This window comes from Nilaparvata lugens, chromosome 3, assembly GCF_014356525.2.
Source record: "Nilaparvata lugens isolate BPH chromosome 3, ASM1435652v1, whole genome shotgun sequence".
NCBI classification, from domain to species: Eukaryota; Metazoa; Arthropoda; class Insecta; order Hemiptera; family Delphacidae; genus Nilaparvata; species Nilaparvata lugens.
In genome coordinates, this window is record NC_052506.1 from 81,492,360 (window position 1) to 81,511,521 (window position 19,162).

Sequence of the window (19,162 nt, forward strand, 5' to 3'; positions counted from 1 at the left end):
ATATATAGGAATTTAATTTGATGATTTCCTATGCTAAAATTGGTTAAATGAAACCAAATGGATGATGGAATAATTTTAATGTTGGAATGACAAAATTGAACTCTGGATAAATATTGTAATAAACTGTTACAAGTGATAAACAAACTATGCCAGTTGAAAACATCACAGGTGGCAATCATATGATTCGCCACAAATACATGTCATCAAATGAGATACAAGTTGCTCGAAGTTAATCCCTGGGGCCTGTTTCATAAAATTTAGAAGTCCTGTAATACAGGAACAGCTGATTTTATCGGCTATATTGAGCATGTAAATGGAATGGTGATTCTCCTGTATTACAGGACTTGTAACTTTTATGAAACAGGCCCCTGATTACGTCAGATCCTGGAATGATCGAGGATTAAAGTTGACTGACATTTTTGTCTTCAAATGTGTAATCTGTGTACGGTACTCTAACAGAATTTTAAAATTTCAGAACAATTAAAACAAGACTAAATAAATAAACAATTACTATAATGAAAAACACAAATAGAAATTGTCAACCACTTTTCTATTTGTGTTTTTCACTATGGAAAAATACCACATAACAACTGTAACAATTACTATAAAATTATACACTTTATTTTTGAAATATAATTCAAAACAGATTACAGTACAAAAATAGCATCAATTGGAAACATTATCTATTATTGTAAGGAGAGGAAGTGAATCACCATAGATCACAGCTAGTTATTAGATCGGAGCACAGAATCATATGATGGTGATTGTGCCGGTATCCTATACTATTGAACGAGCAACTTCTGCTTATATGTTTATATGTTTAGATGTTTATATGTTTATATGTTTATATGTTTAGATGTTTGTATGTTTGTATTTCACCGGATCTCGAAAACGGCTCTAACGATTCTCACGAAATTCAGAACATAGTAGGTTTATAATTTAAAGATTCGATTGCACTAAGTCTCATCCCTGGGAAAACTCGCTGAAGGACATTAAAAGGATAATTATTATTCATCCTTGGAGAAACAGATGATAATTATTTCGTCTGTTGGTGACTGAATTGAGTGAGCGAGTTCATGTGTGTGGGACTGTGTCAAAATTATGACTCAGCTGTTGAACTTTTGTAGTCATTCAATCAGGTACTTAGTGCCGGTTTCAAAAAAGCCGGGTTATTTTCAATCCTGATTAATTCCAGTAGATCCATCTTTTTTAAATGGTCTTCTCTGATTTGGTTCACGTGAAGTTAATCAGGGTTAGAATTTAACCGGCTTTTGTGCAACTGGGCTTTCGTGAGGGGAATTTACTGTGATTAGATAGAACATTTCTGTATGAATGTTATTATAATTTCTTCTTTCGTAATAAATTTTTTATACTTTTGTACTCCAGAGCGAAGCTCGGTCCCCGATATTTTGATTTAAGGTAGATGGTTTTGTTTACTAGAACCAGATGTACAATACATCAGATTTTATCTGTGCTATAACTATCATACTAATTATTGTTTAATAATTACTAATTATTGTTTCTTAGTTTGTAATGAAATTAAGTTTTGCAAGACATTGAGAAAATGTAAAAGACAAATTTGAATTGATCAGTAGAAGAATATTGAAAAATGTGATCGGAATAAAATTCTAATGCTAGTTTTCATTGGAGGAAAGAGATACTATAGAGCCAATATTAAATTAACTAGTAAAACAGGAATATTTCCATTATTCTTCAAAAAAATTTCGACTGATGAGCATATTGTATTTTGATTCAATAGTCTAATATCTAGAATGAAATTGACATGCAATGATCTAAACATCATCATATATGATGTTATAGTCTTTTTCAAAAAATTTGGTGACACAAACTTGAGAAATAACACTCACGGTTATAATACAAGGTTTGGTCGTATAATAGAGGCACAGATTAGATCTTTCTACGAAAAAAACCATATACAGAGGTTAGAAGTGTCTTGTGAAGTTACCAAGCAGTCTCCAAATATTAGAAGATCCAAGAATGTTTGCAAAGAATTTAAAGGAATATCCGGTCAAATTATCGCTGTATTCTTCTCAAGAGTTAAACATTGATTTTTGACGAAACGCTTTTGTCTATATATACTAGGCTAGCCTAGTTATTTATATTTATATTGTAATTTATTGACTCTGTTCTAATGTATTTCTTACATCTGATGAATAAAGACTTTTTCTATTCTATTGGAATAGTTCACTAGGCCTATCTATAGTAAAATACGAGATATGGTTTTCAAGTCACGCACAATTAAAATAATTCACTACCTAGAATAGAATATTATAGTTTTCAAAATAGCACAATCTATGATAAACTTCGAAAATATATATCTAAATAAACTACCTAATACCTAAATCTAAATCTAAATCTACCTATATCTAAATCACTACCTAGAATAAAATCTATGGTGTCTAAAATGACACAATTTAAACTTTAAAAATATGGATCAGTCTAAGGCTCGGTTGCCCAAAGTCCTCTTAAATTTTAACCGTGATTAATGACACAAGAACCAATCAAAGAAACATTATTTTCAAAAACGTATGATTGGTTCTCGAAGCTTTCAATCATGATTAGAATCCAAGAGGCTTTTGTGTAAGCAGGAGGTTTTCAAAATGGCATTCGTTTGAAATCTATAAGATTAATCTTGAATAGTCAGTCTATAGAATCATAGGTAAAAGAAAGCATAAGAAGATATCCCATGGTATAGGGCGTTCATGATCTACATTTTACTGTTAATTCAAGCCGATAGTCCACGTAGTTATTTTTCGTGACTGAAGCTATGTGACGCTGGTAGTCTCTGATACTGATATATTGTTACTATATACTGTATTCAATCATACAGATACTATATACTACATAATGAATAAATGATTGTAAGATACAATACTAATTTAAATACAGGCAGCTAATCAATCAATACTGTGCCGTTCTTATGCCGCACCCACATGTTGGCCCAAGGAAGGCCAATGTCGACAAGCGCAAGCTGTGTATGGGTGGTTTGCCAGCACTGGCCTTGATTGGCTTTCGTAAGGAATTTTCAACTCAATTCAATTTATTTCTTTAAAAACACAAAAATAATACAAAGTTGTGACAACTGGACAAAAATAATAATTATTCTTCTAAATAGCTACCTATATCAACTATCTTACTCTTGTCGTTTTTTCTTACTAAAAAAAACTCCAAGGGTACTTAGATTTCTATTTTTATCTATATCTTATTCTTATTCGGCAGGTGGTGGAGACTACAACTGGCATAAGTGAAACACTTGTTCGCCAGTAGGAGTAGAAACTTATCATTGATAAGTTATCAACTTGGAATTGCACTTTCACCAGGCTGGGCCAACATATATATTATGGACACAAAATTGGACAAAACCTATGAAGTGATTAACATAACCTATTTTTGGACAATTTTTATCCAAATCTGGGAAAGGAACATTTTTGGCCTTCCTGTTGTTCCTTTCTCAATCATTCATAGTTGAGAATGGTATTGTACACTGTCACCCGGTCGAAACAGTAATAATGGATAGTAGTCGACAGAAATTGGCTTGAGTTGACAAAAAAAAAAACGGATTAGGATTTGAAACATAATTCACCTATACAATGGAAAAAATATGCTTATGCTATCGTTTCTCTTGGATTCTTAGCTTGAAATTTGCAACATAATTCACCTATACAATGGAAAATATGATTATGCTATCGTTTCTCTTGGACTCTCAGCTTGGAATTTGGAACATAATTCACCTATACAATGGAAAAAATATGCTTATGTTATCGTTTATCTTGGATTCTTAGCATGAAATTTGGAACATAATTCACCTATACAATGGAAAGTATGATTATGCTATCGTTTGTCTTGGATTCTTGGCTTGGAATTTGGAACATAATTCACCTATACAATGGAAAATATGATTATGCTATCGTTTCTCTTGGATTCTCAGCTTGGAATTTGGAACATAATTCACCTATACAATGGAAAATATGATTATGCTATCGTTTCTCTTGGATTCTTAGCTTGGAATTTGGAACATAATTCACCTGTACCATGGGATATGCTATCGTTATGATTCAAGATTAATCTCATAGATTTCAAATCAATGCCATTATGATTTCATTTTATAGAGCTCAGTGATAGGATTCAGTTGTCGGGCAGAACCTTGTAGGGATTGAGAATGGCATTGGGATCGAGGAGGTGTTTCATCTGCTTCATGAGAGCTATGGCGCTGGGCTTCTTGGAGTAATGCAAGAATTCGGTCTTCTTGAATCCGATGCCGTGTTCAGCACTGATGCTGCCGTTGTGTGCGGCCACCCATCCGAACACGAACGGCTCGATAACGTCATCAACCAGCTGTTGGTCGTAGAAACGCGACGTGATGTTCAGGTGCACGTTGCCGTCACCTGCAACACAACGAACACAATCAGTTAATTAGAAATATTCAATGTGAACTTTTCACATGCTATGAGAATTCTTCGATACTCTGCGAGGAGGAGCAAAAGGAGGAAGAAGAAGAAGAAGAAGAAGAAGAAGAAGAAGAAGAAGAGAAGAAGAAGAAGAAGAAGAGAAGAAGAAGAAGAAGAAGAAGAAGAAGAAGAAGAAGAAGAAGAAGAAGAAAAGAAGAAGAAGAAGAAGAAGAATTATAATTTACATTGACTGTTTTCAGCTTAAACTTGTTTATTCTCCAGGTTGCGAGTAATTCTATTTAATTTAACTGTGATTTGATAAACTAAGCCAATTCTAGGAGAACGAATGAGAGAAGTGGAAGACGTCATTCTAATCAAGGTTTAATTTGATAGTGCGTGCAACCGGACCAATGTTATACAATCCAATAAAAACTAATAACATGATTTTAAAATAGAACAATTTTTAGTGAGTGTTGCTGATTAGATATTTGCTGGTATATGATTGTTTTTAAGATGGAAAACCATTATTGCCTAAAGAAGGAATAACCAAAGGTTATATCAGCGATAAAATAATCAATAATTATAATTATTTAATTGATGAAATAGTTGATTTGTCAGAAAGCTACAAGAAATCACTAACATTTATTTTCACTTGTTTACATTTTCGACCCAATTATCAAGTTTTTTATGAAACGTTAACAATGATGCAAGTTTTGGCAAACATCTTCAAAAATTTATTATTTTAATATTGTAAATCTGGATTGATACAATTTCAACTGCTTTCAGCTTCGTTATGTACATACAAAATTTGTACTATCCAATTAGTTTTTATTAAGGAATATTTTTTGATACTGTGACATCACATTTCACAAGCGGGCTGGCATAGCTAAAATTGAAGGATAGCGAGCAACAATTACTATTGATAAGATAAGGTGCCCCCAGCTATTATTTCAACTCATGCAGCTTTAATACAATAAAGATTTTCTCTTTCAATTCTGTAATATTATAAATGTGAATGTTTTTGTGGAATTATATTTTTAATAATTATTGTATCCTCTCTCGGAAAGGTGTTTTCTAAATTTCCCCTCTGGCTTCATGTTTTATTTTGTTTCATGGGGATTCTTGTTATATAATATCTCACTCGATTGAAGGTGCTTAACCCTCACCTCCATCACTTTAAGGGAGGGTTCTTATCTTTTTTGGCTACGTCATCCCTCCGAGTGCTTTGTATCGGCTGGTTTCGGACACTCTTCTCTACACTCTTCTCCAGACTCTACGCCAGACTCTACGCCGGACTCTACGCCAGACTCTACGCCGGACTCTCTTTTAATGTTGAAGTGCGCGGTTGAACTTGACTGTAATGAATTATTGTGATTTCAAACTGAATGAAAGAGAAATATTTGCGTGCGGTATAGATAGATAGATAGATATTAAGTCTGGTTGGCTTCAACGGCGTCAGACAAGTCAAAGTGCTAGCAAAAGCGAGACACCATCAATTTTTCATGAAATTTATATCTAGTATATGATTACTATTTGTCTTTGACTCTATTACAGTAATCAAAATAGTCCTTCAGACTATAAAAGCACTCCTCCTTTAGAAATAATTTCAAACTTCGTTTGAACTCTTTTATCGTTAAAATCTGAAAATACTGAAGCCAAAAAACCTCAAGGACCTGCTCTACCGGCTGAGGCATATCAAGGGACAAAAATCTGAAAATCCGGTGAGTCTTTTCCAATTTATACAAAAACAACCCTTGGGTGGAGTCAGTTTCCACAATACATGAATCATGAAAGAACCATACTCGACTGGAGTCCCAGCTTTCCTTGCACACGACATCACTGATGTTATATGGATCCAAGTTTTTACTCTCTAGATATTCTCTCTAGCACAGTCCCTCATGCTGTATGGGATTGTGGGATGGGGAGGTGCAAGCTTCTTGCACATCGAACCGCTCCTCAGGGTACAGAAGCTGATCATGAGGGTCATCAACCAGAAGCCTCCAAGCTATTCATCAGACCAGCTATTCAATGAGTTTGACGTGATGGATCCAAGACAGCTTTACTCCAAGGAGATAATATGCAGATTACACAAGAACCCAACAACATCTCAAACCAGAAACCACAACACCAGATACAGGAATCTTCTCATCACCAGTGTTGCAAGGAAGGCACTATACCAGAGACATTTCAATCATTTAGCACCAAAATTATATAATGTACTTCTTGCAAACTTTAAACAGATTAATCATCCTAGAAAGTTCAAAACAATAGTACACAATTGGTTGATGAGCAAAGGAAGACAGAACATAGAAAACATTATTTCAAATAACAACTAACCACCTAATGACTTACTAAACACTAACTAATTAATAATACGCACAAAAAAACTAACAAAACCTACTCTAGAACATGGTTCGCCACAGTGGAGTGGGTAAATTTCCACACAGAGAAAACTAAACAAGTAGAGGACACATTAAAAGAATTTTTTGTAACTAACTATTGTATGTAATATTGTAATTCATTTAATATTTTGTGTAATTGATGTTGTAGTTTTAGTTTTTTTTGGGAAATAAACATTTATTTATTTATTTATTTATTTATTTATTTATTTATTTATTTATTTATTTATTTATTTATTTATTTATTTATTTATTTATTTATTTATTTATTTATTTATTTATTTATTTATTTATTTATTTATTTATTTATTTATTTATTTATTTGTTTGTTTATTTATTTATTATATTACAACAGCATTCTAGTGAGACCAGTTATTCAACAGTTATCGAGCTGCATAGTACAAGGAATACAAGAAAAGGTTACCAATATGTCCATATCCGGTAACTATATCAGCGCTAGTGCCTTTCAGTTTGTCCTGTAGCAAAGGCACTATTCCATAGAAGTGTTCAACAGGCAGAGAAACGTCGTACTTGTAGACCGGCCCATCTTTCAACAGCGCTTCTGCAATCCTTTCGCGCAGCTGCCATAGAACCTGTTCAAATGAGCAGATAAAAATTGCAATTAAAAACTTGAAAAACATGAGACTATGTGAAACATGAGACTTGAAACTTGAGACTATGTGAGAGATTGGGATAGATGCTATAGTCAGGTCCACGTTTGATTGCAGTATTTGATTGAGATTGGTGTAGCTATCCTTGTCTATTATTCGACAAACCAGATAGCACTATCCTTTTCTAGCTCCGCAAAGTTGCCAAATAAAAACTTGGAGAATATGAATACTATGTGAGAAATTGGGATAGATGCTATAGTCAGGTCCACGTTTGATTGCAGTATTTGATTAAGATTGATGTAGCTATTCTTGTCTATTATTCGACAAGAATAATAATCCGCGTTGCCAGATCGTCTTTCAACAATATAGAATTAATAATTAATTAACAAAATATTTTGTCTTAGTTATGTAAATTCATTATGAAATTATTGAAAAATATAATTTCTTGCTTAATAAAATATAATTGATTATTTTAAACGAGAATGAACCGTCAATATGACATCAATAAACCTGTATCAGCTACCGTCTATAGGAGGCATTGATTGTGTTGAGGCCATTTGAAATTGTATTCATTCGCTCACTGACTGCCAGATGGCAGGAGAGTTTCTATAATTTTATAATATCCATTACTCATCAATTTATCGTTCCAGGCACTGGATAGTTTGCCAGTCAGTGTGAATTCAGCTCTCGTATTGCTAGCACTCCCTGTGGAGGCTTTAAGATTCAGGAAATTCGTCCTGAATCTGCCTAAATATTCGTGTCATTTAATGTCATAGGAAATTCGGCCTATACATTTATTCGTGTACATAAATTACATTTTCGTTTTACGTGAAAAGTTACTCACGTTTCGTAATAGTGAAAAGTGAAAGCCAGAACTCAATTTTTAGTTTTTGTTTTTATCAATAGTCAAGTCATAGTTTTATATATCCAGACAGTAAACTTCATCTTAGACCGGGAAAACAGCAAGGAACCAACTTTAACAATCGCATTTCGGATAGATCGGTTTGCATAATTTCACCTATCTCTTCCTCTCATCTATCCTATCCAACTGTCCACCTTTTACCTCAAATATAAGTAGGCAAGCAATTCGATTCGCGACATGTTGGATTTGGGATTTGGTGAGTACATTTTCTGATTTTCTATGTTCTTTGTATGTAGTTTTCCTGAATGGATATATTATTCAACTCAAAGGTTTGATTCGTTTTATACAGTCCACTTCAGAGCATTTGAAACTTGTAGCTTGAAATATTTAAATTTAAAGAACCAGTATTTACGTAACAGATTGACAAGACAGAGGATCGGCAACATTGTTCTCCTATCTTTCTCGACTGCCATTATAACATGGACCTCACTATAGTAATAAAATAAAGGGTACTCGATAATGTTTATTATATCTAAAACTTACCTGCTAGTTATAAAATAAACGGTACTTGATAATTTTTATAGTGTTTTAAGTTCACCTGCATCCGCGAAGGTTCATTGGTGACAGTGCCATCTAGAACGTAGCTTTCGGCCATTGCAGCATCCAGAAAGGCATTCAACTTTTCCTCGTCGTGAGCCGTGTGCGAGCCAGAAGTCTCGATCAGAACATAGAACGGAAACTGGCCTATGGGACTCTTCACGCCCAGATTTCTGACTACAGCTGATAAGGACGGTTCGTCGATCATCTCGCAGGACGACAGAATCTCGGACAGACGACTCTTGGCCAATTGGAGGATGTTCAGCACGTTCTTGAAACTGTCCGTTCCTAAAATAAAACGATACTCCATCAATATTACTATTTATTTATTCGTTGATATAATCACAAATCATATGAATATGATCGGGATAGAACAACAGGCATAGCCCAAAACTATTCTGTTCCCAAAATTTGATAAATAATTTAATGTTCGAAAAAATAGGTTATGTTCTTACTGAGGAAATTTGAAGTTCAACGTTATTAATACACTGTACAAAATAAATTTTGACTTGGGATGGACATGCGCAGCAGAGAAAGCATAAATCGGAAATCAGAAGGGATACAACGGTGGCGATGTTGCCGTTTTGAACCTCTAATTGCTATAGTGAGGTCCACATTATAACGGCAGTGGGAAAAGATAGGAGAACAACGTGCTTCTAGTGGAGAAGATTGTTCAAATTTTCGGAACAAAATATTTCAAATTAATATTTATTTAACAGTTTTGAGTAGAATAGAATAGAATAGAAGTAGAGAACCAAGTAGAAGGAAATTTGTTATCAATTTGGATCTTAATCTTTCTAAATTCAAAATTAATTGTTTCAAGTGTTTGTGTTTTGTTTCAATGTGGAAATTAGTGAAGAATTGGAAAGTCGCATATAACCTTCATTTGGACAATTTATTTTATGGAATTGGGATGAAAAGAAGTTTTGGACTGTAGTCTGTTTCTTTGTCCTTAAGTTGATTGTAAATGATGAATGAATAAATAAATAAACGTTGCCGATCCTCACTGTCTTGCCAATGCCTTCTATAGACGGTAGCTGATACAGGTTTTTTAATGTAATATTAACTGTTTATTCTCGTTTAAAATAATCAATCATATTCTTCAATAATTCCATAATACATTTACATAATTGAGATGAAATATTTTGTTAATTAATTATTTATTCTACATTGTTAAAAGCCGATCTGGGAACAGAGCAAAGCGAGAAAGAGATAGCACTATCAGCTTTGTTGAATGATAGACAAGGATAGCAATACCATTGCTAATCAAACACTGCCATTATAAAGTGGACCTCACTATAGTGAGTATTCAAGCGCTCATGTTAAACTTACGAAGTCTCCTCTCTGCAAGCACTGACTCGACTGATTCTAATCGACAAATTGGCATCTGCGCTTCCACCTATGACTCTATCCATCACTGTAATTAGCTGATCTCCCTCCGTTTCTCTGCGCCGCATATTCCTCCAAGTTAAAAGTAATTTTGTACGGAATATAAACGTCATCAATTTAAAAGCGATGTGCGGGAAATGGAGAAAACACCGACTTCACTGATCGCCTCAAGACCTACTTTCTATGGATAAATGGTAACTTATCAGTGGCGAGGCGTCTGGTCATCGTTTGATGCGGCGATGAGTAGAGGAATTGGACTAAAAATATAAAAATAATCTCAACTCTTAAATGTACATTTGTAGGCTTCAAAACCCGAAATTATGTTCAAAAACTCCAAAATTAAAAAAAAACTATAAGAATATGATGAGTATGACGCTCAATATAAATATGAAGCGCAGAAGGCTTGCGGATCACTCCAGCCCTTAGCTAGAGCCCCCAGTCCACAGGTTTCAGACCATTTGAATAATGCTCGAAATGCATCGCAACCGGCTGCAATGTATTTAGGCTTCGTGCGTTCTCGGCTTGTGTCGAGAGTTTTCGGTAGCTGCGTTCTCCTCATCCCCACGTCCCACAGTCTCTACACACACAGCTTTAACGCTTCAACGTCTCACACGGAAATTTTCGCATTTGAAATACTGTATTATTGTTTTAAAAGTGAGGTTATTCTTATTCGTGTGAGTTAGTAATCGTTTTTTACAGTGTTTCATGTGCATGAATTAGCAAATGTGAAGTGTGAAACATGGAGGAAGTGGGAGATGAAAACAGTATTATCAATTTGAAAGAAATTCCAGTTGTAATGAGAATTGGTAAGTAATGGAAAGTTGGTAGTGAGGATACACTGAATATTATACAAGAGTTGAAATTGGAGAGAATTCTCAGTTCTCTGTCTTTTGTATGTGATTTCAGAGGAAAATTTTCAGGTATTCCAAAAGCTTCAAAAGTCAACAATTTGCTAGCATTTCTAACATTTTCTTAAAGAGGGAACTTGGACCCACTTGAGTGGGGGGGGGGGAGCTGCGATGACCGGTGGAGTATTCCACGCCTCGCTACTGTATCCTATGCATCTATTGATATCTTTGAACAGTCTGGGATGAATTTGGCTACCGTCTAGATGTTGTCCAAGCCTCAAACGAAGGGCACATGGAACATCATAAACGTGATGCTTCTCTGAGTAGTTTGATGTGTAATGGCATGCAACGTATTTAATACAAATAAAATTGTTCGTTATTATTGGAACATTCTTTTTGAATCATTACTGTATGCAGTGAAAAATATAATAATTTCCACTACTTTCTACTCAGGCTGACCAAATGCCGAACCTTGTTATGCAATGATATTTTTGCGGTCCTGAGGCCGGGGCTCACTGCTCAGTTGGCTGTGAATGGACGAATAGGGCTACCGATAAGTAATTGGAGTGATCCGTGGTCTAGTGCAGTGGTTCTCAAAGTGTGGGGCACGATCCCCAAGGGGAACTTGAATGCTCAGGGGGGCGCAAAGCTTGGTTGAAAAATGTTTTAAATTTACTTCTGAAATAAATACGATAAGCAATCTTTCTATATTTAAAATTACATGTGGATCATTTTTACTCATAAAATATTTATATTAACCGTATTGTCAAATTCAAATTCTCAATCAATAAGTGCTCCCTCAACATGATAGAGAAAGAAAACCTAGCAGACCTCTGAAAAGATGGTAGAGTAAATAGTTATATCCTTTGAAACCGGAACAGGTGTGTACGCCTAATCCTTGAAAGAAGAAGAAGAAGAAGAAGAAGAAGAAGTAAGTCTCTTATTGGTGGGAGCTCCTCACGGAAGTTTCACCTCGCCCGAATATATAATTTAAGCCGTAAATGGGCCCTTACCACTGTTATACTTCAGCCAGAACCGACAGTTTAACGTTCACATCCGATAACAACACGGGAGTGACCTGTTCAAGAACTTTTTGTGATGAGCGGGTGTGAATCGGGCTGCTACGCAAGCACTCTATCCACTAGACCAGTGTTTTGGTTTTGCTTTTTGAGATGAACAAATTATACTTCTTTGTAATGTTATTCAGAACATACATTGCCTTCCGCAAGTTGTCTTCAGAGTTCTGTAAAATAACAAGGTCATCTGCGAACATTAAAATCATTAAATATCTTGTCAGATCCAATCATATTCCAGGAGGAGCTTCATTCATCCAGCATCGTATAACGTCGTCAAGGTAGATATTAAATAAAGATGGGGATAAGCTACAACCTTGCCTTACACCTTGGTTTGTCACGATTTCTTCGGTGAGGTGGGATCCTGTGTCAATAGTAATTTTGGTTCCTTGATATAAGCTTTTTATCAAGAGAGACTTACTAATGTTATTATTAATTGATTTTCAATACTTACAAACTGGGCAAAATAGACTGGTATGATTTATTAATTATAAATAAAAATCGAGCCTCAAATTTTGACATTCAATAACTTTTTTATGTGTGCACCGAACTTGATTATTTTTTTAGCTGTGTTTGTTATGTTCAGGAGCAGGTTTATGGCCTATCAAATTTATGATCCGACTTCAGGACTCTTTCCTAGGGTCCTTCAAAGTTTACATGATTGTAATCCTTAAGGGAAAATATTTGTGAGCTGGCCACACAGAGAAATAAAAATCAGCTGTTATAATCATTGTGTCATCCAACAGCCGTTGGTAGATCTGTTTTTCTATTTTCTTTCTACTGATTCACAAAATTTTAATTCTAATAATAATACCGCGGTGCGAACGATGTCCAAACTTGGGTCGTAGTACTCGAATTGCTGTAAATTTAGAATATGCACGGAAAATCAGCAGCAAGGAGATATATGCCATTCAATTTCCCAGCAAGCTGCATCAACTATATATAAAAATACAAACTGCTGTACAACTAACTAAGCACATAGGAAGTCCATATTGAGATATAAAATACTGATTGTTGGATAATTTTCATAAAATATAGTGCATCAGATTAAGCTAAGACTAAGCACATCTGAGGAGGCGCGGCTTGGTGATACAAAGTGTTGATTTCACGGAGATCGCCTTATCACACCTTTCCACACCATGCCCGATACAGTGTGTGTGAATTCTTCCATTCAAACCAATATAAGAAAGAAGCACCTGGATGCAAAATGCCGCATCGCGCCTTCTAAGGTGTGCATCCAGCTAAAGTTTGTCATGAGATACATTAACTATTTAGCGGTACGAAGTTCGCCGGGCCAGCTAGTTAATTATAAAACTTAAGGGTCTATTTTAATATACTTTTTACAGTTCCTAAACTACAATTTCTAGTAGTTCTTCACAGTTATAATAATACTTTTATATCCCTTCCTATTACTTCACTATTATCTGAAGTTCATTTCACAGACTATTAAGAGTTTGCCCGTTTTCTCGCTCCGAATTATTCTGATTTCATAGAAATTGTTAGAATATCGTTTCAATAACATAATTTATTCGAAAATATTAATATTTTGTCACGTTTTGCGAAGACGAATCTTTCTATGAACAATTGGATATTGCAAATGTAGCGATTTAAATTACCAAGGAAGGCCAAGTTGAGAGCCTTGGGTCGAGGCGGACAGTGTATGGCGGCCTTAGTGACCACGCCCAGTGTGCCCTCCGAACCAATGAACAGATGTCGCAGATGATAGCCCGTGTTGTCTTTCTTCAGGACATTCAAACAGTCGATAACCTCGCCGTTTGCTAGCACCTGCAAATACAAGAAAAATGGTTATTCATTATGTTTTTTATTACTTGAGACTAAGGCCCGGTCGCAAAAGAGCCAGTTAAATTTTAACCAAGATTAATTTCACGAGAACCAATTAGAGAAGGCCTTTTTGATAAGACGGCTTCTCTGATTGGTGCTCGTGGAATTAATCACGATTAAAATTTACCCGATTTTTGTGCATTCGGCACTGAATATACTATTTTTCTTTTTATATTTTATTTTGAGACTATTTTAAGTATTCTATTACTTGGGACTAGATTAACATTCTCTGTTTTCATTTCTTTTGATTGTTTGTTGGTAGAGAGACTTAACGGTTGTTCTACCTTACCGTATAACCGAGTATCGCTAACCTTTAAAAAAAAGGTGAATGAATAAGTTTTGTAAGAAAAGACAAAAATTTACGTTGTACGTATTTCAAGAACTTCAGGAATACTAACCACAGTCTACTGTGGGCCCTTGAAAAAAAATGACATGCATCGATGAAGAACAACTACTACATTTTCAGTTCATTATTATCATCGAAATTGTATATTTTTTTGCTTGTTAAATGAGAATTTGTGTCTAGGAATAAGTATTCTTGATTTTAAACTTTATTAAATGAAAACTCAGGAAGTCAAAGTGCACATTTTTAGTGAGAAAACATTAAGAACCCAATACATAACCTATAAACTTGAGTGTTGATATGAAATGACATTGAGTAATACGACAAGGCAGAACATCCAAATGGATCTCTCTGCCAATAAAAGCTATAAGAATAAATAAATAAATAAATAACTACTACATAGGACTTTCATTAGACCTATGATTCACTGAACATGATCATGAGGTTCTGGCGCTTCACAGGGTCAGAGGCAAATTCAATAAATTGTTGAATGAATAAGAACAATTGTTCATTTTTGTCTCTTTCAACGAGTAATAACTCTAAAATTCTAAACTGTTAGCGTCGGTTGAATGGGAAACATCGGTCTTATTTAAGAGGGATTCTGACAGTTTCAAGTGAATAAGTGAATCTCACTTAATTAGGATAGACAATGTTTTTTCTGACTTTTTTCACTGGTCAACAGTGAAGGCGAGCGCTGGCATATGAGCCATCCACATTCTAACGCTCGTCGACATTTGTAACCATTATTGACCGAGCGAAGTGAGGTCTAAGGTTCAAGTCGACGGTTTTGCATTTCTCTTTATTTATGTTTATATGTTTATATTTATGTTCCGCATTTACGGCCAAACGCAGCAATAGATTTTCATGAAATTTGACAGGTATGTTCCTTTTTTAATTTCGCGTCGACCTATAAGCAAGGTTTTTGGAAATTTTGCACTTCAAGGATAATATAGAAGGAAAAGGAGCCTCCTTCATACGCCAATATAATAAGAGTAACAATCAAACTATAGAATTATTCATCATAAATCAGCTTTCGAGTGGATTATAAATTGCATGCAATTCAATATCTCAATGTAACTAACTTATTGAAAACACAGCTGTTGTGTGGACTTTTAATTGAATGCAGTGATGCATGCAATTGATAACTTGAAGAAGCATAGAATTTTCTCCCGACTTTGCTTTCAACTCGGTAGGTTTTTGATGATAACAGAATAGCTGTTTACATCAAATTATTAGCATTGTCGATACAACACCCCAAACAGCCATTAGTCGTTTATACACCGATATCTCGCCGACACGACAGGACAGGACAGAATTTACTCTGATGAACAGAATTAGAGGAGACTGTGGTTTATAACTGCGCGAGGTCTACTGTTTCCAGAACTACTAGTGTAAGCACTTGTTAGTTGTAAGCACTTGGCAAGAGTGTGGAAGCCCTATTACATTGGTAGGACTTTCATTAAACTATGATTCACTAAACATCATTTGAAAAATTTGAAATTTCGACTGTGTCACTGTCGATGTTGTAGAACCGTTCCATAATGAGATAACAGCACACACATATATTGTCAAATTCTGAAGTTTAATTTGGTTCAGGTCAGCTTGAAAATGTGACCTGTGTGGTCATGAAACCATGGTCCTGTACCAAAAAAAAAGTGTGCTTTCATTAAATTTTTGAAAAATTTGATTTAAATAAAGTGACTTACCGCCTCGACACCCAACACACTGCCATGGAGACTGCCGTACCTAAGCAGCCTCAGACCACCTGCGTTGGTGGAGATGTTGCCGCCAATGTGACAACTGCCCTTGGCACCCAGGTCCAGGGGCATCATCAGCTGGTGCTCTTCCAGCCTGTTCTCCAGGTTTTCCAGGACGCAACCGGCCTCGCACGTCAGAGTACCTGCACCATTTCAATCTATTTATTCACTTTACACATATAAGTCTCCAGATAACAATTCAAAGATACAAATGGATACATGCTATAAATCTAACATCAATTAAGGTACTAACTGAGGATCTGTGCTGCAAAATAGAGGAGGATTGTATATGGTTACCCATTTACTAAGAAATTCTACAATCTTTGAGAGAGTGAAAAAGGAATCAGGAAAAGTGAAGGCAATGTAGGTATAATAGAATGGGATGAAGGAAGGTATGATAGGATGGAAAAACGATAGGACAAGGTAGTGGAAATAATAAATTTATTAGACTAAGAAGGTCTATTAAAACTAAAACCTGAAGATGGTGTGGATGACTGAAACTAGTTGTTATAATTTGTATTTTTAATCTATTTTTCTATTGATTTCAAAAAAGGGTACTATAATTCTATTTTATAAATAAAAGTAAGTAGCCCTGAATTCATACACTTTAAGATGACTAAAGCCGGTATAGACGCTCAAGTTTACCATCAGTCTTTTGCTCAAGCAAAAGACGGATCCGTCTTATGTTGTCAGTTTTCCTATTTTGCATCCACACGCATCCGTCTTATGTTGTCAGTTTTCCTATTTTGCATCCACACGCATCCGTCTTATGTTGTCAGTTTTCCTATTTTGCGTCCACACGCATCCGTCTTATGTCATCAGTTTTCCTATTTTGCGTCCACACGCATCCGTCTTATGTCGTCAGTTTTCCTATTTTGCGTCCACACGCATCCGTCTTATGTCGTCAGTTTTCCTATTTTGCGTCCACACGCATCCGTCTTATGTCATCAGTTTTCCTATTTTGCGTCCACACACATCCGTCTTATGTCGTCAGTTTTCCTATTTTGCGTCCACACGCATCCGTCTTATGTTGTCAGTTTTCCTATTTTGCATCCACACGCATCCGTCTTATGTTGTCAGTTTTCCTATTTTGCGTCCACACGCATCCGTCTTATGTCATCATTTTTCCTATTTTGCGTCCACACGCATCCGTCTTATGTCGTCAGTTTTCCTATTTTGCGTCCACACGCATCCGTCTTATGTCGTCAGTTTTCCTATTTTGCGTCCACATGCATCCGTCTTATGTCATCAGTTTTCCTATTTTGCATCCACACACATCCGTCTTATGTCGTCAGTTTTCCTATTTTGCGTCCACACGCATCCGTCTTATGTTGTCAGTTTTCCTATTTTCGAGCTCACAAGTTTTACCATCCAGACGCAACGACTTACATGCTCCGACTTTTGCTTGAGCAAAAGACTGAAGCTAAACGTGAGCGTCGTGATGGGCCCTAAGAAGGATTTACTAAAGGGGTTACAGAGAATCAGCTGGCAAGCGCACAAATCAGAAGAGTATTCTGATGTGTAAGCTTCTCATAGGGCGAGAAATTCACATTTGGAGTCATATTATAAATAAAGCGTGTATGTATCTTGTTCAAGTGAATTGAAGTGATCGACTTAAAGTATTCCTTCATGCATTGATTGCATAAACAATGCTCACTGTATGGAATGTATCCCACTATAGTCTGAATAAAATGTGCGCCAAGCCACACGAGTCGTCTTTTCAGTCGGCATGAATGAGATTCCAGTCCAGTTCAATCGGAGAGTTTTGTGTCTGTCGTTGAGAATTGAGCCACCAGCCGACCTAATAGCATTACCAGATTGTGTGTTCTCATTTATTTGGAAAACTTATGTTGGATCGAGAACATCGAAATGTGAAGAAAGAAATAGTAAACTAGGTTGACTACTAACAACAGAACAAGTGTGTTGAACATGTGTGTACACACGTCGTCAAACAAAAATGTTAGAGGTTGGGTTTTTGAATCTTCCATCATTATAATTTGTGATTTTCCAGTGGTTTATTTATTGTTATTGGATGTTCATTTTATGTCAGAAGCTGCTGTCAAACAACTGTTTTTTGTTCGAAACCTCTCGCTGATGCATAACGAGAATGTGTGTACAAACATGTCCAACACACTTGTCCTGTCGTGAGATGCCACCACCACCAGTAAGACATGCATGATGAACATGTGTATACTGGCATGATGACCCTAACCGGTCATCACAGCATGTTAGTGGCCAGCCTAGGGGTAATAGCCTACCTGAAAGAGGATTTATGTCTATGACTTTGTTCATAAGCGACATTGAAAGGATGACTTTCAATTCAGTTCACAATACCTTACTGTACTTTTAAGGATTCTATACCTTATAAAGTTTAGTTGATAGATGAAACGCATTAAATTTGTTGAAAATGACAATTGGAATTTGAAAAGTAGCTGAGGGTTTCTAATTGTTACAAAATAATGAGGTAAGGTTGAGAATTGGTAGTTGCTTCAAAAGAATGTGTAAATACTCTAGTAGCCGCATCAGAAATCACCCTGACTGCTACCGTATTTTAAATAATGTCAATCATTATTTTTATTTCAAATAAGTAGATATTGTTTGTTTTTTTCATATTGTTTGTAATATTTTTTTTCTTTATTATAATATTTGTATTTTTTTTTTTTTTGTATTGTTATCTTGTAATAGAGAGTTAAGTGTAAGAGAGGGCCGACTGCGCCCTAACTTCGCTCTCTACGAAAATAAAGGCAGTAATTCAATTCAATTCAATCAGGGACCATATCGTCTCCGGCCTCAATACCAGTAGACAAAATGTCTATTTACAAAGGTATGGCTAGATTAATATTGCTTTTTTCACTAGATATATAATAAATTTGCTATAGTTACCACAAACCACCTTGATCCAATCTATGTTGTACGGCTGCACATCATTTGGATCGGTTAAAATTCTTGTAGGGCCAAGAAGGTTGATAAAATGCTGAATATGGCTATTTTTCAATTCTGCATAGTTGCCTCTTTTCAAGTCAGGGTACCTA

General features: G+C 35.5%; 1 protein-coding gene across 2 annotated transcripts; it reads right to left on the reverse strand.

The window, feature by feature from the left end:
* Positions 1–1,995: 1,995 nt before the first annotated feature.
* Positions 1,996–18,468, reverse strand: LOC111056232 (D-2-hydroxyglutarate dehydrogenase, mitochondrial). 2 transcript variants are annotated; one of them, XR_005570924.1, is made up of 7 exons: positions 18,389–18,468; positions 16,080–16,273; positions 13,805–13,973; positions 8,880–9,166; positions 7,233–7,401; positions 3,753–4,406; positions 1,996–3,604 (listed from the first exon to the last, which is right to left on the reverse strand). XR_005570924.1 is itself a non-coding variant. In XM_039424778.1 (6 exons), the coding sequence occupies exons 1-6, from the start codon at positions 18,429–18,431 to the stop codon at positions 4,147–4,149; spliced, it is 1,122 nt and encodes a 373-aa protein (XP_039280712.1). In that variant the 5' UTR covers positions 18,432–18,467; the 3' UTR covers positions 1,996–4,146. The 2 variants fall into 2 exon arrangements, 1 of the variants encoding a protein (XP_039280712.1); XM_039424778.1 differs by having other exon boundaries at positions 1,996–4,406; positions 18,389–18,467.
* Between the last annotated feature and the right edge of the window lie 694 nt (positions 18,469–19,162).

Excerpts from the sequence above, each read along its gene's own strand:
- LOC111056232 (XM_039424778.1), bottom strand. The coding sequence starts at position 18,431 with ATGTCGCTTATGAACAAAGTCATAGACATAAATCCTCTTTCAG. Across the intron at positions 9,167-13,804 it reads TCTCAACTTGGCCTTCCTTG|GAACGGACAGTTTCAAGAAC; the intron begins GTAATTTAAATC and ends GTTTTATTTTAG. Across the intron at positions 4,407-7,232 it reads TACCGGATATGGACATATTG|GTGACGGCAACGTGCACCTG; the intron begins GTAACCTTTTCT and ends GTTGTGTTGCAG.